General features: G+C 41.9%; 3 protein-coding genes across 3 annotated transcripts; 2 read left to right on the forward strand and 1 right to left on the reverse strand.

Annotated features, from left to right (window-relative positions):
- Window positions 1-580: 580 nt before the first annotated feature.
- Window positions 581-10,375, reverse strand: septin10 (septin 10). The gene is made up of 10 exons (XM_077579711.1): window positions 10,210-10,375; window positions 9,438-9,552; window positions 8,741-8,936; window positions 8,465-8,651; window positions 4,074-4,235; window positions 3,911-4,007; window positions 3,630-3,798; window positions 3,412-3,544; window positions 3,059-3,237; window positions 581-1,595 (listed from the first exon to the last, which is right to left on the reverse strand). The coding sequence occupies exons 1-10, from the start codon at window positions 10,237-10,239 to the stop codon at window positions 1,580-1,582; spliced, it is 1,284 nt and encodes a 427-aa protein (XP_077435837.1). The 5' UTR covers window positions 10,240-10,375; the 3' UTR covers window positions 581-1,579.
- A 292-nt stretch (window positions 10,376-10,667) lies between these two features.
- sowahca (sosondowah ankyrin repeat domain family Ca) lies at window positions 10,668-16,158 on the forward strand. Its single transcript, XM_077579710.1, has 4 exons — window positions 10,668-11,352; window positions 11,892-12,229; window positions 12,304-12,693; window positions 14,453-16,158. Exons 1-4 carry the CDS (start codon window positions 10,995-10,997, stop codon window positions 14,909-14,911), a joined length of 1,545 nt encoding a protein of 514 aa, XP_077435836.1. The 5' UTR covers window positions 10,668-10,994; the 3' UTR covers window positions 14,912-16,158.
- Window positions 16,159-17,200: 1,042 nt separating this feature from the next.
- Window positions 17,201-23,763, forward strand: akap17a (A kinase (PRKA) anchor protein 17A). Its single transcript, XM_077580342.1, has 7 exons — window positions 17,201-17,397; window positions 18,101-18,448; window positions 18,525-18,743; window positions 20,104-20,316; window positions 21,983-22,131; window positions 22,202-22,442; window positions 22,508-23,763. The coding sequence occupies exons 2-7, from the start codon at window positions 18,122-18,124 to the stop codon at window positions 23,279-23,281; spliced, it is 1,923 nt and encodes a 640-aa protein (XP_077436468.1). The 5' UTR covers window positions 17,201-17,397; window positions 18,101-18,121; the 3' UTR covers window positions 23,282-23,763.
- The last annotated feature ends 71 nt before the right edge of the window (window positions 23,764-23,834 follow it).

The following is a 23,834-nucleotide window of genomic DNA, read 5'->3' on the forward strand; positions in this document are numbered from 1 at the left end:
CATCTGTAGCAATCAATGGCAGTGAATGAGTTAATATTGGTCTAGAGACAGAAAGCAACGGTTGAGTTCATTTTATAATGTGCATGTTTGGGCACAATTATTGATGTATATTGTGATGTCATTTTTAGTGTTGTTCCGATACCGTTTTTGCCCCCCGAAATCGATTCTGATACCCAGTTTTGCAGTATCGGTGTACCGATTTCTGGATTGTTGTTTTTTCAACATGAAAAAGCTGCCCTGCCGTTGGTTGAGAGCATTCAAGGGCCAATAGGAAATCTTGACATCAGTGAATGTTGTGCACAAGATGCTGCATCCAAAGTCCTTTATTAGCGTTGGAAATAATGGTATCGGCATGTTACTTGTTAGTATTTGCCCATAACACTGTTTTAATGCAGTATCGGAACAACACTAGTAATTTTTGTTAGCATTGAATAAATGGTTTATAATTTTCAGTGCTGTGAATACTATTAGAAAAAAAATTCTAGGATGTGATTGGATATTTCTGTATTCTGGATTTCAATTATTGCATGGGCGGTCTGGAGCGTAACCTTGGTTAAAAAAAAACAAAACGAAACAAGCCTCCTGAGTAACACTGTTTATTATTCCATAAATACGAGTGTAGTACAAATATAAAAAAATCCCCTCCATCAGGCATCAGTGTGTTTCGCTGCGTGTACAAGTGTTTTCCTTTTTCCGACAGTAAGCTGGACACACATAAGGCACGTGGAACACATGTGGAGCACAAGTGTAAGTGTAAAGTGTCACGTTAAGAAAGCAGCAGCAGCAGCGCCGAGTTGCGTTCAAACGCTGCCAGGCGAGCGTCTCGGGCTTCCGTCCCAGACACGAGTGCATCAAAGTACAATACTGTCGCCTCTCGTGCTGCTTCTCCCACTTCCTCCCCCCCCCCCCCCTCATGACGCAGCGCTGTTGTGCGCACTTTAAAAACAAGCGAGTCAGCAGAAACAAAAAGACAGCGAGCAAAACAAGAGTGCATGTAATGTAAATATGCTGTAACAAATCCAAAAGTCGAGTTAACGCAACTTAAGTTGAAAGTTCAAACTTGCTTTGCTTTCTCAAACACTGTTGAAAGGTTTATTATAAAGTGATTACGATCAGATCAAAGGATGGCGCCGGTGACTTTTTCAGGATGAATGCCACGTCGTGATGAAAGGGGTGTTTGTTCTTAGCGGCCATTTTGCTGGTGACTGGATTACAATATCAAAGACACGAATGTACCATTAAAACCATTATAGGTCCATTATTAACCCCACACATGAACAACCGAGAGCCTCTAAAAAACACAAGAAGCTTAAAAACAACAAAAGGGGGTGTCGCGGAGAATAACATAAAAAGAATACAATACAAAATAAAGTATAAAACCCACAAGCAAATTGTACGCATAAAATGAATTGTCTTAACTTTGGCACATAAAACACAATAATGTGTTGATGATGAAGGTGATGATGATGATGATGATGATGGTGGTGGGAGGTTTCGGTTTAGTTTTTACACTGGCCGCAAAGACTTTTCTTTTGAGAATGATGTTGCTGGTCAGACTGGAGGTCAATTCCTGAATCCTTCACATGAAGCCGGAACTAAAAAAATAAAAATAAAAAAAATGTAGCAACGTGGTGAGAACCGTTTTACAGCAGCAGGTTTCATAAACACAATCAGAAAGTAAACATTTGATCATTTGTCAAAAGAAGTCCCAAACGATATCACCTTTTTTTTTTCAGTTCAAGATCGAAATTAGAAATGTGCTTCCACATAAAAGCAGCTGAGGTACACACAAATCACACTTTCCAAACTGGGTCCTTTGGCGCCATCCTGTGGCAGTCTAGAGAATTTCGGGTACGAAACCCCCCCCCCCAAAACAGAATAGTGTTAACTTGTTTTCTGCTGGGGTTATTAGGTTCCAAAAAATACCCGCAATAAATGAAATCCGCAAAATAGCTAGATTAATGTTTTACATTTATAATAATCATTTTAAGGATCTAAAACCCCTCACCACACAGTTTGTACACTTTCTCATTGACAAATTTACATTTTCTCACATTTCTCTTGTTTAAACATTCTCAAACCTTTATCCATTTTATAAAATAGGTACGTTACTGTAAAAAAAAAAAAAAAATGCATGCAAAATTGCAATTTAAAAAATCCGCAAAACAGCGAGGTTGTGAAAAGTGAGCAATTTTTTAAAAAAGTCTGCAAAATAGGTGACGTCACAAATAAAATAATTTGCATGTAGTAAATGGGCAAATGAATCTTGATTGGACAAATGAAGCTTCATGAAGCACTTGCAATTTTTTTTGACTCCTCTAGATGGTGCTCTGGGTTTGAATATAAACAATTACATTTCTATTACATCTTTAAACCAAGAGCATCATCTAGATAGGTAAAAAAAATATCACAAGTGCTTCACAAAGCTTCATTTGTCCATCACGACTTTTAACTATTAACTCATTTACTGCCATTGACGGTTATAAACGTTTAAAAAATAATTTTAACTATTTCTATTGGTTTCTTTTCTTTTCTTTTTTTTCTACTTTTATTAACAAGAGTATGAAAACCTAGATTTTTTTATTGTGCATTTAGAACCGATGTAAAATTTGTGATTAATCGTGAGTTAACTATTGAAGTCATGCGATTAATTACGATTAAAAAAAATTATTAATATTTTTTATTGTATTATTAATCGCATGACTTCACTAGTTAACTCAAGATTAATCACAAATTTTATAACAAAAGTTTTTTTTTTTTTTAAAGTTAAACTAATAGAAATAGTTGAAATTAATTTTTGACGTTTATAGTCGTGAATGGCAGAGAATGAGTTAATACTGTTTTATAAAGTCAACCCCCCCCCCCCTTTTTTTAGGGGGGTGTCACTTGTCGTTTCACTAGTGATGGACAAATGAAGCTTCATGAAGCACTTGTGATATTTTTTTACTCCTGTAGTTGTCACTCTTGATTTAAAGATGCCGTGTCAATTTGATGACTTACTTCCCACTGCACGAGCCTGCGACGAGTGAAAAGCAAGTGAAAAGCGAGCCTCGCTTACTTCTTGCGGTCTTTGTCCTTCTTGCCGTTGGCGGTGAGGCTTTGGGCCTGCAGCAGCTGGGCGGCGGCGCGTCTCTTGCCGAACGAGCTCAGGTCTTCCTCCAGGAGTCGCCTCTTCTCCTCCAGGGTCGACTTCTCCTCGGCGTGGAGCCGCTTCAGCTGCTCAAAGCGGCTCTGCAACTGAAAGGTGCAAGGATTTAAACAGATTTTTTTTTTCTCCACTCGTGCAAATTTTTTTGTACCGTTCTAGATACCAAACAACCTTCTAAACCCTTTTTCGACTTAGTAGCAATCATTTTTTTTTTCAGATCTCCTGAGTTTAAAAAATGGATGGCTAGCATGTCAGCTTCGAACCTCTCTCTCCGCATCCTTAAGCTCCGCCTCCTTCTCCTTGACCCTCTGCACGAACATCTGCCTCATTTCGTCCTCCCTCCTCTGCAGCTCCACCAGGAACTCCTGACGCTTGGCTTCGTAGGTCTGCTGCAGACTGCGCACACACACACACACACACGCGTGGACGTTTACCGCCTGTTGATTAGGAACATCCGGGGTCGAGCCGCGCCGCCGGTCACCTGACGGGCTTGCACTCGGGGTCGGTGTCCTTGAAGCCCATCTCCTCCAGCTTGCAGCGTCTGTAGAGCTCGTAGTGGCGCGTGTGCGTCTGCTCTCGCAGGTCCTCCATGTTGACGCAGATCAACATCTCGCGAAGCTTCACAAAGTCGCAGTGGCTCTCGTTCTCCACTGCGGGGGACGGGTTGGGGTTATTATGGGATGGCGGACAGATAGCTCTACTTTTCTTATTAGACAGGATGAGAGCCATTCTGCAAGAAGTCCCCCCCCCCCACAAACCCACCTTGGACGATCCCCCAGGGGTACTGACGAGCCTTCACCATCTTGTTGCCCACGGCAACTTCTTCCGTGCTGCCCACCACGGCGAAAGGCAGATGGCCCTGAACGACACCCGCAACAAATGAACGACTGGACGATGACGAAGGGGAAGGCGGGGGGGCGCTTACGTTCATGGCCGTGTTGACCTTGGTGACGGTCTCGTCGTCCAGCGGGAACTGGTAGATCTGGACGCCGTTGCTCACCAGCTCGCTCATGATCTTGATCTTGAACTTGTGCAGCTCGCTCTTGCTGATGGTGTCGGCTTTGGCGATGACGGGGATGATGTTCACCTACCCCCCCCCCCAAAAAAATAAAAAAGATATATTATTTTTTTCTACAAATAAATAAAAATACCACTATAAATAAAATTTACGTATATGCGTTGCTTCAGAGTACAAGTCACATTTTTGGGTAGGAAATGTATTTTTTTACAGAAACCAAGAGTGCTCAGACTGGCATCCAAAATCCCCGTTTCCTAATCGTGTTGACGCCAGCCAATGGGTTCCTTCGAACTACGGAAACTAAGTTTTTCATTTTAGTTTAAAATGACTTATGGCGTGAAGAAGAGTAGTAGTAGTAGTAGTAGTACTAGTAGAAGAAGTAGTATAGAAGAAGAAGGAAAAAGAAGAAGTCATAGTAGTAGCAGCAGAAGTAGTAGTAGAAGAAGAAGCAGTAGTACTAGTAGAAGTAGAAGAAGAAGTATAGAAGAAGAAAAATAAGTAGTAGAAGAAGTCATAGTAGTAGAAGAAGTACAGTAGAAGAAGAAGTCGGTAGTAGCAGATTTTGATTTTTGATTTTTGAAAAAACACATTTATTTGCCGCTCTTATTTACATTCTTTTCCTAAACACACAGGTCGGCAAGAGCAATTTCATAAATAGATAAAAAAAAAAAATGCTTTCACAGCAGAACATCGCTAAAACACAACACCTCTTCATTCACGTCGCACAGTGCCCCGTTAACAGTCCACATGTCACAAAAACTCTCCAGATCTCCTGCTCTCTTGTAAAAACTAAAATAGCAGAAGTAGTAGTAGAAGAAGCCATAATAGTAGAAGAAGAAGTAGTACTCGTAGAAGAAGCAGTAGTAGTAGTAGAAGAAGTATAGAAGAAGTCATAGTAGTAGAAGAAGTCATAGTAGTAGCAGCAGAAGTAGTAGTAGAAGAAGAAGCCATAATAGTAGAAGAAGCCATAATAATAGAAGAAGAAGCAGTAGTACTAGTAGAAGAAGTAGAAGATTTGATTTGATTTTGAAAAAAAGTCATAGTAGTAGAAGAAATAGAAGAAGAAGAAGTAGTAGTAGTAGCAGAAGTAGTAGTAGAAGAAGCCATAATAGTAGAAGAAGAAAGAGAAGAAGTCATAGTAGTAGCAGCAGAAGTAGTAGTAGTAGAAGAAGAAGCCATAATAGTAGAAGAAGAAGAAGCAGTAGTACTAGTAGAAGAAGTAGTCATAGTAGTAGAAGAAGCAGTAGTACTAGTAGAAGAAGTAGAAGATTTGATTTGATTTTGAAAAAAAGTCATAGTAGTAGAAGAAATAGAAGAAGAAGTAGTAGTAGCAGAAGTAGTAGTAGAAGAAGCCATAATAGTAGAAGAAGTAGTAGTACTAGTAGAAGAAGCAGTAGTAGTAGTAGAAGAAGAAGTATAGAAGAAGTCATAGTAGTAGAAGAAGTAGAAGAAGTCATAGTAGTAGAAGAAGAAAGAGAAGAAGTCATAGTAGTAGCAGCAGAAGTAGTAGTAGTAGAAGAAGAAGCCATAATAGTAGAAGAAGAAGCAGTAGTACTAGTAGAAGAAGTAGTCATAGTAGTAGAAGAAGTATAGTAAAAGAAGAAAAAGAAGAAGTCGTAGTAGTAGCAGAAGTAGTAGTAGAAGAAGAAGCCATAATAGTAGAAGAAGAAGTAGTACTAGTAGAAGAAGCAGTAGTAGTAGTAGAAGAAGAAGAAAAATAAGTAGTAGAAGAAGAAGTCATAGTAGTAGAAGAAGAAGTAGTAGTTCTTTATTAATTCAAACTCCAAATCCAATTCAAACGGAGCAACATCCAATTCAAACCAGAACGGAAAATAAAAATAGCAAAAAATAAACAAATTGTCTAATAGTAGGAGTAGTAGAAGAAGAAGTACCTTTTGTTTTTGTTTTTTTGTTGTTTTGTGTGTTTTCTTTTTCTTGTGTCTTGTTTGACAGCACCGTTCTGGTTTGTGTGCTCAGTTAGTTTGAATTAGATGCTGGAACTAAAAAAAATAAGCTACAAAAAAGAAGAGGTAGTAGTAGGAGAAGAATTAGTCGAACAAGTAGTCGAAGAAAGAGGAAAAGGAAAAAAGAAGAACATGCCAACCAATGTGTGTTTTGCTAGTTTAACAAGCAGCTTCCTTACGCCCCAACAAGGACTTACAGCAACAAATGGCGCAAGAACCCACCAGGATTCTAGCTTTTGCCAAAAAACAACACATGATTCGAGTTCAAATGAGCCATTTGAAACCTTTCTGTAGTTTGAAGCAGAAAGTTTTGAATACAACTGGAAGTCGTTCACTGCCGTCAACACGCTTAGGGAACAGACGTTGTGGGTGCCGGTCGAAGCTCTCATTTTTAATATAGTCGCACTTTAGTATACGGCACTAGACCAGACAAACTATGAAGAAAAAAAAAATTGTGCCTTACAGTCCAAAAAAGTTTCCAAAACGCCAAGCATGTTGTTTCAGCAGCACTGAAGTCAACACTTTGCTCAATATTGCATTAACGAGGCGCGAGAAGCAAGCACATAAACAATGTGTAACGATGTTATTTAGGTCTCGGCAACCCACATTGCTGTCCTATCCACCACACATTCCACACGCTGTGTGTGTGTGTGTCATTTTGCCAAACAGAGGAATGTTTTTTCTGCTCCAGCTTCGAGGTCAGACACGTACAAAAAAAAAAAACAGACACAAGTGAAGGCAGCGCACAAAACAACACAAACTGCGCGGCTGACTGTCTCTTCGACAAATGTCTCTTTCTGCGTCTGTCTGTCTGTACAGTGACACAAAAGAACAACTCTAGTGTGTGTGTGTTATGTGTGGGCCGACATTCCAATGCTTTTTGTGTGTGTGTGTGTGTGTGTGTGTGACTCTTTTCACACGCAAATCCTGGGCTACTGCCACTTCCCGGTTGTGACACACAAGAGAGCCTGGGAAAGGTTGTGACCACCTCGGCAGTCATGTGGAGGGAATCGCTCACCACCTCAAGGTTTGATTACGACTCAGAGGGCTGCCATTCCAGTCGACGAGCAATTAAATGCGTGATTTTGCACCACATGTTGTTTTTCCATACTCACTGAATGCTTGACCATTTTGTGTGAACTGACGTTTGTAATAGGGCCTTAATCAATAATCAATTACAAACACTATTAGGAGGAGGATTTTACAAAATATTGAATACACATGACTGAAGTAACGTTTTTGTCTTTTTTTTTGCAGTGATAAGAAATAAAATGTTGGCAAATGTCACTTTCATTTTAACTCATTCACTGCCATTGACGGCTATAAACGTCAAAAATAAATTTTAACTATTTCTATTAATTTAAAAAAAATAAATCCCACTTTTGTTAACAAGAGTATAAAAATGTATAAAAAAAACTTTTTGGTGCATTTAGAAGATACAAAATTTGTGATTAATCGTGAGTTAACTAGTGAAGTCATGCGATTAAGTACGATTTAAAATTTGAACAGCCTGAAGCCCCGAATTTTTTATAATCTTTTTTCTTTTTTTAATTCATTCACTGCAATTGACAGCTATAAAAGGTCAAAAATTTATTTGAATTATTTCTATTAGTTTAAAGAAAATGTCCCACTTTTGTTAACAAGAGTATAAAAACCTATTAAAAAAAAAAAAAAATTGTGCATTTAGAACAGATATAAAATTAGTGATTAATCGTGAGTTAACTAGTGAAGTCATCCGATTAATTACGATTTAAAATTTGAACCGCCCGAAGCCCCAAATTTTTTATAATCTTTTTTTTTTAATTCATTCACTGCCATTGACAGCTATAAAAGGTCATTTTTTTTTATTTGTGATACATTCATGTGTTAACTAGTGAAGTCATGCGATTAATAACAATTAAAAAATGTAATCGCCTGATGCCCCGAATTTTTTATAATTGTTTTCTTTGTTGGGGAATTGATGGCAGTGAATGAGTTAATTAAAGCTAATGGAAGCACAGTTATCTTTAATTTACTTTAATCATGGAGACTAGTAATATTTTTTAAAACAGTATTAGTCCTTGCAGTGAGTTTAAATGGTAGACAAAATTATTATATTTTTTTATTTTTTATCAGATGTTAATGTTGGACTAATCGACCATGAGACACTAAAAACTGTTGCTGAACCAGTGATTCACAAAAAAAAAAAAACATGATTACCAGGATGAGTAATATGCTGCTATCAAAACATTTTTGCTATGCTGAGAATTGCGCAGATAATCCCTCTGCTTGGAAAGAAATTTGACATTGACCCGTCATTTTTTCCCAGCATCAGCCCAGTCACAACAAGCGTACCTTGCTGTCCAGTTTCTTCATGGTGACCAGGTCCAGAGACTTGAGGGAGTGGCCCGATGGGGAGATGAAATACAGACAGGCGTGGACCCGCGAGTCGTGATAGTTGAAAAGGGAGCGCTTGATTTTGAGCTCCTCCTGCAGGTAGCTCTCAAACTGCCTGTCGATGTAGTCCACCACCGGCTGGAAGCTACAAGACAGACGGGACAGACGACCGACGGTTAATGGTGGCGCTGGGCGGCCGCAAATCGCGCGCTCGTTACCCGACGAGTCGCTGACCTCTCCTGTTTGTTCATTTGGTCTCCGAATCCGACTGTGTTGACCACAGTGAGGCGTAGTCGCACGTTACTCTCCTGCAGGTCGTAGGTTTGAGCACGCAGCTTCACCTCAGGCTCAAAGTGGGACGACTCAAAGTTTTCAAAGTTGGTGTTGAACAGGGTGTCCATCAGGGTGGACTTGCCGATACCAGTTTCACCTGGAAACAGAAAGAAATGATCACCTAAGCCGAAGAATATTTTGTCAAAAAATTATCACTTTTTTAAATCTTTTTCCATTAAAAACTTATTTTCAGAACATTCTTTATAAACTCCAAAACAAAGGCAGCATCTATTTACAGATTTATTTATTCAAACCCAGTGATAAATTTGTGCATATCGTAACTCACTTTTCCACTGGAGCCCAAAAGTGGGATTTTTGTCATCTAGTTAAAAATACTCAGATTCCGCCATTAGAAAACTGACAAAACTCAAATTAAAACATATGCGTGTCAACAATGGGATGATTAAAGTGGCAAAAGCCCACAGTTTAATATGATTACAGTGTACTCTGAATATGACCATTTTTGGGTAAATACATGTCTTCCAAAAAAACATCATTGGTCATATCTTCCTCCCACAATTTCCTTAATTGTGAACATTGCTGTCCTTGTAAAAAAAAATATATATTTCTCTGCTTGTATTAGTGTTAGGCAGCATACCGATGCAGAGGATATTGAAGCAGAATCCCTGATCGGTGGACTTGTTGACCAACTGGTCTGGGAGACTGTCAAAGCCAACGTGGCCTGCCAGGGAGAGAGGCCGGACACCCTGATCCTAAAAAACACAACGCACACATAATGAGTTTTCAAAACATGCTTTTAAAAAAAAGATGTACATCAAAGATTAAGGAAATAAATCTTGATATATAACAACGTCTCATTATATCCTGTTATGTGGGTTGTGTGTGCAATTAGCCCGAACAATTAAAGTGGTATATAGAAGTGCACGATGTAATGCTAATATGTAATATAGTGTCACTGTGCTGTATACATTCTGATCAAATATCTGTGTTAGGGGGCAAAATGAATCCCTTTGAGCTTTATAAAGGAGCTTGAACACTTTGAACGTTCCTGTTAAGGTGCAATGCACTACAAATGCCAACGTCTCCCAAACTTCACAGAAGTCAGTCCAGTCGGATGACGTGATTGCTTCTTACATGATGCAGCTAACGCCCCTCTGGTAGTACGTTTGTGGCCCAATGAGTAAACAATTGTATTCGTTACATTTGTCGTGGACACGTGCAATTACGTGAGTTAGATCCACGCATTTTGATGAGTGTTGACAAACTAGGTTATGTTTGAACGGGAGCGTTACTTCACTTGCTAAAGACAAGTTATGCTAGTTGTGCGGCTAGCTAACTTCATTGTAGCAGACACTCCCTGTTCGACTATGATTGTTATTAGAGCGAACAACAAAGAGATCAATACGAACCGGTTGCCGAGCAACATCGGAAGAAGCCATGGTTTTCGATAAGTGGACAATTCCTCGCTGGTGCGAGACAGAATACAGTAAACTTATATTGAAAGTCAAATTCTTTTCTTTTTTTTCTCCCGAAGAATCCTCTTGAATGGGACTGCCTCACCACGGCCAGACTAGACCAAGTTAAGAAGACAGGTTAATGTTTCAAGTGGTCTCTGTGAATCCTCTTAAAATGTAATATAATTGGAGTTACATGTTATGTTATCAATTTGTATAGTAAACTTGTGCCATAAATTAAAAAATTGTGGAAGAAAATGCTCGATATATTGCTTTTAGCAAACCCATTTTATACGATCCCCCCCATTTTTCTAAAATTGGTACAGTCCTATACAATGTTGCGTTTAATGTTATCAAAGTGTGGGGAATTTTATACTCTAACATGCTAAAGTTGATAAATGTTTGACATATTTCTAATAATTTTATGGTACGTATAACTCAAAACAAAAATAAACATATTATACAGAATATCGCCTCCCTCGAGTACGACAATATGAAGTTAATTTGTCATGAAAATTTACATAACAAATTTACTTGAAGTACTTTAATGTAACACGATGACGGGATAGATTAATAGAATTGTGCGTCCCCTATCGGCCATGGCTCGAAACTGATCAGCCCATGATGGAGGAAAGGAGGAGGCCCTGTGAAGATGCTGTCATCGGCTGTCAACCACCGCGAAATGACAACGGACCCATTTCCAAACGTTCTGGTGTCATGTAATTAATCGTTTTGATTGGATGATGATAATGATGGCGTCCCCGTGCACGGTCCAAGCCGTACATGACTTCCTAATGGAGCGAGGAGGGAGAGTCCAACAGATGGAGCTGATCGATCACTTCGCGGCGACGTGGGGCGGTGGAAGTGACCCGCTGAAGGAAGAGGAGGATTTGAAACGCGTCGTGGACACGCTCGGGGTCGTGGAAGTGGAAAGCGGCGTGAATTATGTGCGTTTGAAGGAGGGTTGTGTCGCGCGCACCGTGACGCGCGTGGACGCAGACAACCACGAGCACGCGACCGAGTGCAACGGAAACGTGCACGAAACACCGGACAACAACAATCTCGTCAGCGGAAACCCTGACAACAAACAGCAAACAGGTGAGTGGTGATCGAACCGCGTTCTCGTGGTTGTTGGTGGACTTACAACCTGTCGCTTGACCGTATTGCATTCTGCTTTATGTGTAATTAACATTTGTTGATTTACGTTAATATTTAGTGGCCCTAATATTGATTTTGGACAATATCATACCCCACAACGTGCAAATAGAGTTCACTCTCCACAGCCCTACTTTCCACCCCTTGAAATGCATGTCAAAATATGTTAAGCAGTTAAATACACCAAAACAAAAACGGGTCGATATCAGCTTTGCGGCTTAAGTGACAAAGTAAATAGTTTTTACGGATATCGTGTGACATCACAATCCTTTTCTACCTGTTTCTCTGCATGTGGCCCCAATCCTCCTTTGTGATGTTCTCGTGCACTCTCTTGTGTAATTTTATTTTTAGAATATGGACTAGGCAGCACAATGAGTGTTTAGCTGTGTGGAGCTGGCATGTTCTTGCGCTTGCATGGTTACACACTTTCCAAAAACCTGCATAATATATATTTGTATAAACATTTTTCAATGGATTCATAGGGGCTTCTTGTAGTATGGATGATGCCAAGCAGTCCGACCCGTCCCAGTCTAACAAGATCAGCGCTACTCCCGCTTATGTGGAGGTAAAGCTGAGGGACAGAAGACGACGCGAGTCGGCTCCCATGATCGGGGTCCCCGATCTGGACCATCCCGCCAGCTCCCAAAGCCAGCAAGTCCGAGGGTCTCGCAGGGTGTCCAAAGGGTCCCAGCGTGCGTTGCTTACCAGCTGCCTGTCTGAGGACAGCACCATAGAAGGCTTGGAGCACAATCTTGACGTCAACACACCCAAAGGGAGTCGCAGGAACTTCATCGAGCTGATGATGAATTGTTCTCCTCAGGTGAGTCTACAATGTGAGGTTAGTGTTGACAGAAAATATGCAAAAAAAATGTTTGGTCTCATCTCCCTTCGCAGGTTCGGCGGTCTCTCATCAATCGAGGTCCTCGCCTGCGAGACTCCATGAGGAGCGACGGCGACTCGGCGTCCCTCCTCTCCTCGGTCACCGACGACGACTGCGCCTCGGTGACGCTGGACCCGATGGAGCACGAGTGGATGCTGTGCGCCTCGGACGGCCTTTGGGAGAGCCTGCAGCCCCTCCTGGCCGTGGAGGCCGGCCTGGTCGCCAAGAAAGATTTTGTCACCGGCTTCACTTGCCTCCACTGGGCAGCCAAGCAGGGCAAGGCCGAGCTCCTCTCCCAGCTTCTGACGTTCGCCAAGGACAACGGCGTGCCCGTCAACGTCAACGTGAGGTCCGCTGCCGGGTACACACCTCTGCACCTGGCGGCCATGCATGGACACACTCAGGTAAGATGCGGACTGGTCATGTGATACAAGTAGCAGTCGAAGATGTTAAACAACAGCCAAAGTGCTGTACTGCGATGTAACATTGCACAAGCTACGAACAATAAAAACAAGTAAGAATTCTAAATAAACAAAACCCCAAACGAGTAACTATGCTTGGCCAAGGAATGCAACAGAGCAAGAGTTTCTATAGCCGTCTTTATCCTCATTAGGATTGCAGATGAGCTGGCGTCGATCCAAGCTTACTTCGGGGAAGAGGCGGGTTGCACTCTGGCTTGGTCGCCACTCAATCGCAGAGCTCGTATAGACAAAACAACGCTCGCATTCACACCGTTAGGCAAAGTCTTCAGTGAGCCGAACGAGCATGTTTTTTGGAATGCGGGAGTTAAAGCAGGAGTAGCTGGCGACAATGCGTGCAAACATGCTGACCAGGCTGGAGCTAAGATTCAAACCCAGAAACGAAGAACTGAGAGGCAGACGTGCTAACGGCTTTTAACTCATTTTTTTGTATTGTGTGAAAATTCTATGCATAATCAAAAAAAGTTTATATTATATTATATTGCACAATAGAACAAAAATATATATAATTGTACGCTTGTATCTGCTTTGACCAATCAACCTTAAATGTGCATCGCCATCTAATCTGTGAAAAATTCTCTCGGGCAGTGGTGGTATACATACGGCCCGTGGTCCGGTTGTGGCCTGTGAGGACAGAACACAAACTGCAGTTTTTACTCAAATTAACGGTTGTTGCTAATTTTTCCACTAGAGGGCGCACTGATGAGTCATGACCACTTAAATGACATTTTGAAATTTGACTCAATTTGATGCAAATATGTTGCCTTTGTTTTTGTTAAAACATTTCAGATAGCAATAAGATAATGGGAATATGTTCAGAATGTGCTTATAATTATTTGCACCCAAAAAAAAGCTGATATTTTGTCATTTATAGCTTGTTTGGCCACTGACACATAAGTCTGGCCCACTTGATATCAAATTTGTGTGAAAGTGGCCCTTGAATCAAAAATGTGTTTGAAACCCCTGATGTCTGCGAATTAGTAACACTAAATAACGTTAAAAATATAAAAATGTGAGTTATTTAATTATTAATTAGCTAAGAGAGTACACTGAATATTGCAATATCAATCTTGAAAAATTCAACACATGTTTTTCCCAATATCTTGTAGCCCTATTATAAAAGTATCACAATAAATACTGTGTACAGTTTCACCTGCCAAAATGGAGCCAAAGCACTACATGAAACTCCTCAACTCTCTTTAACATAGTTGCTTGGCTCCAAGGCAACACTTGTAATGCTTTGGCCGAAGCAGAAAAACAGCTAATCTGTGAATTTTTTGGGCAAATAGCCGAGGATAGGCTCCAAAATCTGCGAACATTTGAATCCTGAACCGTAAATTTGCGGGGTTTCACTGTTTGCAAGTACTTTTTGTTTTTATTTTTTATTTTATTTTATTTTATTTTATTTTATTTTATTTTATTTTATTTTATTTTTTATTTATTTATTTTTTAATTTTTATTTCTATTTTTATTTTTGTTTTTGTTTTTTTTATTTTGTTTATTATTATTATTATTATTATTATTTATTTATTTAATTTTTTTATTATTATTATTATTATTTTTTTAATTAGGCCGAGGCACATTTTTTAACATTGGGAAAATACCATCTGCCATTAGTGGAATTGTAATAGTAATAGGCCAAGATGAGAAATTTAAATGCATCCTCGTCCTTCTGGATGATCAGGTGGTGCGCGAGCTGCTGTCCGACTGGGAGGCGGACTCCGAGGTGAGGGATTACAGCGGCAGGCGAGCCATCCAGTACCTCCCCCCACCCTTGCCAAAAGATCTGCGGGACCAAGGAGTAGTCACCTCGCCGGGGGCGGAGTCGGACAACGCAAACGTCAGCAGCGGCGGGGCACGCGGATGGAGGTTTCCCAAAGTGCTCCAAGGTAACCTGAACCCGCTGCGCCTCTTCAACCAGTCAACCGGGGCCCCCGAGGAGGCGCTGGCCAACGGGAGGACCAAGGGGGGCATGCTGAGGAAGTCGTCCCTGGGCAGGCTGAACGCTCGGCTGCACCGGGGGCGACACCGAGCGCAGATTATACATAGCGCCTCCTTTCGGGACACGGGGGAAGTCGGGAGAGAGGACGAGCTTACCAGCATCCCGCAGAGAACACGGCCGCTCTCCAACCTGTTTGGATGAAGCCGCTCGAAAGCAGCTATTTATTTATTTTCAGTTCTATGGATGGATTTTTATAACTTCAATTTTATTGTATATTGTACAGCCAAGCCTTTTTAAAAAGTTTTTAAGTGACAAAACTGTTTTTCCAAGAAATGACATTTTTGTTCCTATTGTTCTTTCCTTCACTAAGGGACTAACTTATTTAGGTCGTATTTTTTAATATTTTTTTTTGTTACACATGATATAATTTATTTGACGGACAATGAATGCATCCTTGAATTTTTTCTTTTCTTTAAAGGGAGGATGTGAAGGGGGTGTTGTAATTTCACATGGGTAGATGAATTTGATCACAAAAATGGTGTTTGTGGCGCATTATGTAGCTACACAAAGTAGGGCTTTCATTTTCATTTTTTCCCCTATTTTTTATTATTACACATCGCAACTTTAGTTCTATTTGCACTTGTCACTTTCAAGATTGTAAGCACAAACTACTAATATGACAACTGCTGTTTTTATATTTACAAATTACCACATTTATAAACCAGATCATGTTTTCATGTGCTTTTCACCAAAACGAGGTGTTATTTTGCCTGTACAGATAACTTGACCAAGCTCTTTTATATTTTGTAATACTTTTTTTCCCCCCCCAAATACACCTCAAATTTTAATCTTCTTATTATTGTTGCTACAAACTCAAGTACTCCTATTTCATTTCAAGCATAAATGAAAACAGTGACAAGATTTTGCCACTTATTTCATGTGTTACCTCATCAGAGACCTGCTGGAAAAAAATATGTCATTAAATATGACGCGATGAGTTCAGGGACCTTGACCACCAACGTAGCACACGTTCGTAAATATGCAATCACACAAGCACAGTCACAGTCAACACTCGGGAATGCATTTGTTTTAAAGCTGGTCTAACTTCACATGTATAAATGTAACAATTAGGTGTTTGTGAAACGTGACTAGATAAGAATTTAGAATAGAATATACTTGATGATTTGTTGAAATCCTTGTGTGTTATATGTCAACTTTTCTTAAAATGATCTGATCATGGCATTTATGCTCAATGATCACCTCCATTCCGGGTTTGTATTTTGTAAACGTCTGGTCTCACGTTGTACAAAAAGTAAAAATGTGCGAGACATCATTTTTCACCTGCATGAGTGTGTGTAACAATGTTTACCTAAATACTGTGAAGTTACCATTGGGAACGCCCACTTTCTGTCCCAACCTTAAATGTGAAATAAAGCATTACTTGGTTATCCTGTTGCCTCACGTTTAATGATGAACTCAAGTCACAAGATTAGTTAACACACTGCCTGCTGACATCAAGTCTGCCATTGTCTAGTGATGCTGAATAATTGATACTCATCATGATGTCCACCAATTTGCACAATAGCCACAGCTGACTGTTTAACAGTGCTCTCCATATTGTAGAAGCATCATTGCACACCTGTTCACCACATTTAATATGCGTGTGTCATGTTCCCCGAGGCCTTAAATATGCTAACTCATACGTTGAGTCTGTTTTGCTGTGTGGCCTCACATCGCACTGTTATGGAAGCGCAGTTGACGTCCTATATTCTTTCCCATCTAGACTGAAATAATTTGGGAGATCGGTGCATTACTTAAGTCTCGCCCTGGGTTTAGAGTTGCTTTAGGCCGCTTTTATATGACTGCTTATTGGGCGAGAGAGAGAGAGAGAGAGAGAGAGAGGCTGTCTGACTGCAGCTACTGACCTACATACACAGCGAAAGGGAGTAATGCCTGTTATGTAAATTCCCCTGCCATTCTTTCAGGGAATCGGTGCCACTAGTGCTCCCGCATCAGACTAATCCATATTCAATCTGGCTCACATTCAGCCCCCCAAGAGTCATATTCAGAGAGTCACATTGCTGGAGCCAAAAATGCAAAAAATACAATTCATCACAGCAAACTACAAATAACGTTGTGTAAGACAGTGGTCACCGTTTTGTGGCAAGTCAGAATGTGATTTTTTTTTGGTCACACGTAATAAGAAAATTAAACATCCATCCAGCCAGGCATTTTTTTTTTGCCTGTTTAGAAAAGGGATGACTACAAAAACAACAGCAATAATAATAATAAGAATAATCTATTTAAATTAAATGTGTTTAATAACAATTGTATTATAGTAATATATTAGTGACAATCTAATTTAATTCATTTTTAAAATGGACTATTTTATTTATTAAAAAAAATGTTCGTAATAATATGCATAACTCACACATTTCCATTTGGTGTCGCTGTCGTAGACAACCACGACGTGTTGTGTGAGTACTCGTCGGTCCGCTCTGAGGTTAAAGTTGACATGATGCGGAAGTGGCTTGCTTGTGTTAATTTGCTACCTCGGATCGTTGGCTCCCCTCAAAACAATTTTATTGTCTTTTACCGCGTGGTTACCAGATGTGCAACTATTTGAAATTTTCGTTATAAGGGAACTTTTAAGAGCTTTGTTTAAATTACACGAGCGGGGTTTTAAGGTAAGTGCGAGTCAAGGAACTATCCATGCTAACTAGGCTAGCCTGTAAGCAACATTTAGATATCTCGCTGTTGGCACCGTAGCCTCTTGTACTAGTAACGGATTCAAATATTTGTTTTACAATAAAGGCTAATAATGTTCGTGCATTCTTAATTTTGTGTCAAAACTGGCATAGCGCTTTAGAAATACACTAACTTGTTTGATCTTAGCTTTGGAAAGCACGCCATTTAAGGTTAGATGACTTACTGGTAAGCGCATGAGAACAACTACATGAGGTATGTCCGAAAATTTCCAGCACTGGTGTGTCACTAAACATATATTTCAAACTACAAGCTTTGAGTTGAACATACAAAGAGATCTTGCAGCGATTGCTTAGCTTGATTAGCAGGATATAACTCGTGGCTGCTCACAATGCCACGAGCATCCGACAGTTCCTGACAGAAAAGAATATTGTGGTGCTAGATAAACGACCCCTAGGGATTTCTTTAAAGTGAAAAATATGTCATATGGATTTTAAATATATATTGTAACGCAAGTCCTAGAACTTTCTGTACTTTCCTAGGTTTTTCTGTAAAAAAACAACAGGATTGAAAGTGGCTTGTTCACTAAATATGCTCAACCATATCCTAAAAAAAAACGCTCTCTACTTCCTTTTTAACATTATTCTGTATTTTGTAACGATAGTCTCCTCAAACCTCCATCAGGTTTCAGCGCCGTCTGCCACAATGACCACCATCGTCCACGACACCACCGAGGCGGTGTGCCTTTCCGCCGAGCACAACGTGTACTTGAAGCCCATTGCCAAAATGACCGTCAGCGTGACGCTTCCGCAACTCAAGCTGCCGGGAAAGAGCATCTCCAACTGGGAGGTCATGGAGAGAGTAAAGGCCATGGTGGTGCCCGACCAGTTTGCAGCCCTGCGGGTCTCCAAGAGCACCATGGACTTCATTCGTTTTGAGGGAGAAGTCGAGAACAAAACGGTTGTTAAAAGTCTGTTGAGCCGCCTGGATGGGAAGAGCATCAAACTTAGTGGATTTACTGATGTACTGAAGGTAAATGGGGGGAAAAAAAAGACTGATGAAAATGCTAAAAATAAATATGGATACAACTTGAATTTTTCCCCTCCAGGTTCGTGCAGTGGAGAACAAAGTGGACTTCCCGACAAGGCACGACTGGGACTCGTTCTTTCGCGATGCCAAAGACATGAATGAAACTCTACCGGGTGAGCGACCCGACACTATTCACCTGGAAGGGCTGCCCTGCCGCTGGTTCAGCCAGAAACAAAGCGGTTTTCCCGATCGGCCGTGCGAGGAGGTCCTCATCGCCGTCTTTGAGGCCTTTGGCAAGGTACGACTCTTGCAATACTGTCTGAATCAGTGCTTTTTAAACTGGGTTTAGTCAGTATCAGAGGTTTGGCGGAAGTCAAGACACGCACCCGACTTGTATGATTCGTGATGGTATGCCCTAGCCTGACAAGCCACACCCACTTCGTGAGCAACGTCACTCACTACTGTCTCTCTTCGGCTAGTAACCACGTTGGATTTTTACTCGGTCTCTGCCCCAAAAAATAAATAAATAAAATACTTCCAACGAGTCGCTTTTCTGACGTCCGCTCTTCGCTCATTGGTTCAGTCCACCGTCTGTTAGCTCGGGTTTGCCCGCCTCAGAAATGCGACTGATTAGGGCGGTTTGACTAGGTTGGATATGCCCCACCTGGCCATCATCGGCTGCAGGTGATCACACTAAATTGTAACTTTTAACTGTTGCGATGGTATCTATGGGGGGATTTCGACCCCTGGTCGCCCGCCATTCATTTCAATGGGGGATTTCGAACCCTGGTAGCCCGCCATTCATTTCAATGGGGGAATTCGACCCCCGGTCGCCCGCCATTCATTTCAATGGGGCATTTCGACCCCTGGTAGTCCGCCATTCATTTAAATGGGGGATTTCGACCCCTGGTCGCCCGCCATTCATTTCAATGGGGGAATTTCGACCCCTGGTCGCCCGCCATTCATTTAAATGGGGGATTTCGACCCCTGGTCGCCCGCCATTCATTTCAATGGGGGAATTTCGACCCCTGGCAGTCCGCCATTCATTTCAATGGGGGATTTCGACCCCTGGTCGCCCGCCATTCATTTCAATGGGGGCATTTCGACCCCTGGTAGTCCGCCATTCATTTCAATTGGGCATTTCGACCCCTGGTCGCCCGCCATTCATTTCAATGGGGGATTTCGACCCCCGGTCGCCCGCCATTCATTTCAATGGGGCATTTCGACCCCTGGTCGCCCGCCATTCATTCCTGTCGTATGATTTCTTTATTATTGTAATCCCTTCTTACTAACTACGTCGAACACACACAAAAAAAAAGCGATTGGACAAATAAGTGCAATATGAATTCACATGTATATAACGGAACGTATGGTGTTCCACAGGGTTACATTTTGTGGCCAAACCTCTGAAATATTTCATTCATTTATTGGCTCTTATTACTGGTTACATGGTAACTTCAATTTAAAACTTTCAAACTACATTTATTTATTTATTTTTGTTTTATAAGGGTGTATAGGGAAATTGGATATATGTTCAATATCACCAACAAAACAAAAACACAACGGATTATATAAAAAAAAAATGTTATCAAATATTTCTAAACCTAAAGTTCAACTGCGAAATGATGTCAACACATCAACTGTGTTTGTTGATTCAGGTGCGAAACGTGGACATCCCAATGCTGGACCCATACAGGGAGGAGATGCTGGACAAGAACTTTAATACGTTTAGTTTTGGGGGCCATTTGAACTTTGAGGCTTATGTTCAGTATCAGGAATACTACGGCTTCACCAAGGCCATGGACACGCTGCGCGGCATGAAGCTGATGCTGAAAGGAGACGACGGGAAGGCGGTGGCCTGCAACATAAAGGTACGCTCAATCATTGCAATGGATTACAGACGGCCAGCTGGCATCCTGCTCCTTTCATATGCGATCATGAACGGGATTGAGCAGCACGCACCTGTTGGTACCGCTCGTAATTGGGAGCTCTGCCGTGTGGGAGGCGGCAAAGTGTAAGACACAGTTGAGCTGGTTTCAGCTCAAGTCGCCAGGCTCCTTTTTTTAAGACCTTTTACTGTAATGAGAATCAAAGCCGCTCATGTTGTGCGGGGAGGGGGGGGGGGCTAATTAAAATGAGTATTAAAGGTGTGTTGCACAAATCTCTACTTGGCGACAAGAGAGATAAGATCAAGTTAAGATTTGTTTACTAATAAAGTGGTGAAGCACAATCCAATTCAATTTTGCGTGGAAACGTCAGATTAAAGGAAAATAGAAAGATCAACCTGTCGCCAATGTTTTTAATTAACCTTCTTAACGGTCAGGCTTTCTTAATGTGTAAAAAGACGTGAACAACGAAACGCATACTCATCTTTGGCGGTGTGTGACAGACGCTATTGCAATTAGATTAGGGTGTTTTAATTTGGAATTGTTCGACCTCAGGGGGGGTTGAGTTTTTCGTTTGAACGCGTGCTAGAAACTGCTAACATGCAAAGCAACTGGAATAGAATCCAATTATAGTATTTTCATAACTTTGTGTAGCACCCTATAATGTAATAATTTCCTGCAAATGTAATAATGCCTGAAAATGGGGGAAAAAAAGAAGCACCGAACTCATTCAGAATTTTTTTTCTTTAAATTCACGTCTTATCTTTTTACCCTCAAAACTTATCATGTAAAACGTGACACATAATGTAATATATATGTTCATTTTCATTCCAAAGTTCTACGTTTTGTGTTATGAGAATACATTCGCAGCAAAAATAAATACATTTTGGTGTTAAAAGTTTCAGAGTTTAGTTCAAACCCGAAAGTGTATATTTTTAACACAGTATGATTTAAATGGTCAGTTTTGGAGTTATTTGAGAAGAGTTGATTTATTTGGTGTTAAAGCAACTCTGCAGAAAGTTAATCAGAGTAAGTTCCGCCCACTTGATTAGAACTGCTCGGCCTCTAAACAAAGACGCATGATGTAAGATATCAATTAAATCTATCAAAATAGAAATTATGACATTATTGGCTTTTATAACATTTTTAACTCTTTGACTGCGAGACGTTTTCAGAAAAGGGATGCCGTGGGTGCCAGCCGATTTTAAGCATTTTGACTGATCTTTCAAGGTCCACAGAAAATTATGTGTTTGGACTATGGAAACACACATACTACCAAATGAAAGATTGGACTCTCATCTTTCATCAGAAAAAAAAGTTTGTTTCTACCTTATTCCGTTTTTGAGTAATCAACAATAGAAAATGGTTAGTTTCACCTCTGTTTTGAAACAAACGTCTTTTAACGTCTTTGGCACTCCGCCATAGGATTTTACTAAACGTTATTTAACGTTTTTGGCAGTCAAAGACTGGAGAAAAGTGCTAATTTTATTTTCAGGAAATTTGCTTACTGTTACCAAATAAAATAAATGGTTTCAATGACCATATCCTATTTGTTCTGGTGCAGTTTGGCTGGCAATAATCTAAATTTTTTTGGGTCATGTGGACATTTGAAGTTTTTCAGACCGCTCTTTGGTGTCTGCGTCCTCTCCAGGTGACCTTTGACACCACCAAGCATCTCGGCGAGTCGGCCGTGAAGAAGCGGAACCTGGAGAGGCTCAAACTGCAGGAGTTGGAGAAGCAGCGAGAGGAGCAGAAGCGGCGGGAGAAGGAAGAAGAAGAGCGCCGTAAAGAGCAAGAGCGGTAAGACCCGGCCGGCGTTTAACAAATGAGGAGGCAGACGCGGACCGAGACCAAATGTGCTCCATTCCAGCAAACTGAAAGAGCAGGAAGAGGAGGAGCGGGAGAGGAAGAAGGAGGAGAAGCAGCGCAAGCGCGAGCAGAAGCTGCAGGAGCGAGATGAGCGGAAGAACGTGAAGCGGGTGAGGAAGCAGCAGGAGGAGGAGCAGAAGAAGCTGCAAATGAAGATCGCCATGGAAGAAAGGAGGCTCCTCCTGGTTCAGCGCAATCTGGAATCCATCCGGCTCATCGCCGAGCTGCTGGCCAGGGCCAAGGTAACGTCGGAGGAGCATCCGATTCCCGCACACGCAGCGCTTTTGATTTGATATTTTCCTCAAAGGCGGCCAAGCAGAAGCAGGAGGAGAAGGAGCGCGCCCAACGCCAGGAGCAGGAAAAGCGGGAGAAGGCTCGACAGGACGAGGAGCGCGCCCGGCGCCAGCACCTCGAGGCCTGCCGGCGCCAGCAGCAGGAGGAGCTCCTCAAGGTGGAGCTGGAGAAGGAACGGGCCCTGGACCTGCAGCGGCGGGAGAAGGAGCTGAGGGAGAAGTTGCTCTCCAACATGCTGAAGAAGAAGCCCGACACGCAGGACGACGCCGCAGGGAGCGAGGAGGCCCCGGATCCCGGCAGGGAGAACTCTGCGTCCCTGCCGGTCCTGGGTCAGGTGAACGGAGTCAAGGCGGCAGAGGCCAAAGAGAAACCAGCATCCAAGCCTTGTGACATTTCAGGAAAAGGGACAAAGGAGAAGAATGTGAAGGAGGAGAAGAGGAAAGAGGAGGTGGTGAGCAGGAGCAGGTACAGCAAGGAGGCGGACCGCAGCTCCAGGAGGCGCCACTCCAGCGGCAGCAGGCGGAGACGGAGCAGCAGGACCGCCAGCCGGCACCGGAGGAGCGACAGGAGGCGCAGCCACAGCCACTGGAGCAGGAGCACAAGCTCCAGCCGGGACAGGAGCAGGAGCAGCAGCGGGAGGAGCTACAGCCGGGGGAGGAGCCGCCGGCGCCACCGCCCAAGATACAGCAGAGGCGACTCCAGGAGCAGCAGCCGGGACAGGAGTCGGTACGGCCGAGGAGGCAGGAGGCGCAGCTGCAGTCGGGACGGGAGTCACTCCCGAAGATGAACGTGGCTCCTCTGGACACATTTCAACCACTTCACATGGTTTTGGGTTTTCCTTTAGTTTTTTCAAACACACACATTGTTTTCGCACAAAGTGTACTCGTACATTGTCAGCAATCCATTCCATGCTCACTTGACGTTGTTTTGGCCACAAACAAGTGTAACTCATTCAGTGCCATTGACGAGCATACTCGTCAATTTCCTTTTTCAACGGTGGCTGAGCGTCAGATGCGGCGCCACCGTAACTTAACTGACGCACAGCTACCAGTAGATGGCAGTGATTAGCCAGTTTTAAAGATGAGATCAGCTCGGTTTTTGAGTCTGCATTTTGTGCAATCAACATTTGTTCTACTGCTGATTATAAAAGAACGGAAAATGTCAGAACCTATTTTTTTGTCCCCGCTGAAAGGACAGAATATTTTTTTATCTGCCATCCATATCATAATTGAACGCAATTTTATATCTGTATAAATGTTCTAAAATGGCTGACAGTGAGCTTTTTAAATTTCAATAGTTGGCATGGGTTCGGTTCCCTGCCAGTGCATTATCCAGCCACA

Source organism: Vanacampus margaritifer, chromosome 11 (genome assembly GCF_051991255.1).
Source record: "Vanacampus margaritifer isolate UIUO_Vmar chromosome 11, RoL_Vmar_1.0, whole genome shotgun sequence".
Lineage (NCBI taxonomy): Eukaryota > Metazoa > Chordata > Actinopteri > Syngnathiformes > Syngnathidae > Vanacampus > Vanacampus margaritifer.

What these genes read in the sequence shown, in the direction of transcription:
- septin10 (XM_077579711.1), bottom strand. Translation starts at nt 10,239, where the DNA reads ATGGCTTCTTCCGATGTTGCTCGGCAACCG. An exon ending in CCGATGTTGCTCGGCAACCG is followed by an intron (nt 9,553 to 10,209) that starts GTTCGTATTGAT and finishes TGTGTTTTTTAG; the next exon opens with GATCAGGGTGTCCGGCCTCT. An exon ending in CTTCAATATCCTCTGCATCG is followed by an intron (nt 8,937 to 9,437) that starts GTATGCTGCCTA and finishes TTCTGTTTCCAG; the next exon opens with GTGAAACTGGTATCGGCAAG.
- sowahca (XM_077579710.1), top strand. Translation starts at nt 10,995, where the DNA reads ATGATGATAATGATGGCGTCCCCGTGCACGGTCCAAGCCGTACATGAC. An exon ending in TGACAACAAACAGCAAACAG is followed by an intron (nt 11,353 to 11,891) that starts GTGAGTGGTGAT and finishes ATGGATTCATAG; the next exon opens with GGGCTTCTTGTAGTATGGAT. An exon ending in CCATGCATGGACACACTCAG is followed by an intron (nt 12,694 to 14,452) that starts GTAAGATGCGGA and finishes CTGGATGATCAG; the next exon opens with GTGGTGCGCGAGCTGCTGTC.
- akap17a (XM_077580342.1), top strand. Translation starts at nt 18,122, where the DNA reads ATGACCACCATCGTCCACGACACCACCGAGGCGGTGTGCCTTTCCGCC. An exon ending in GATTTACTGATGTACTGAAG is followed by an intron (nt 18,449 to 18,524) that starts GTAAATGGGGGG and finishes TTTCCCCTCCAG; the next exon opens with GTTCGTGCAGTGGAGAACAA. An exon ending in CGGTGGCCTGCAACATAAAG is followed by an intron (nt 20,317 to 21,982) that starts GTACGCTCAATC and finishes CGTCCTCTCCAG; the next exon opens with GTGACCTTTGACACCACCAA.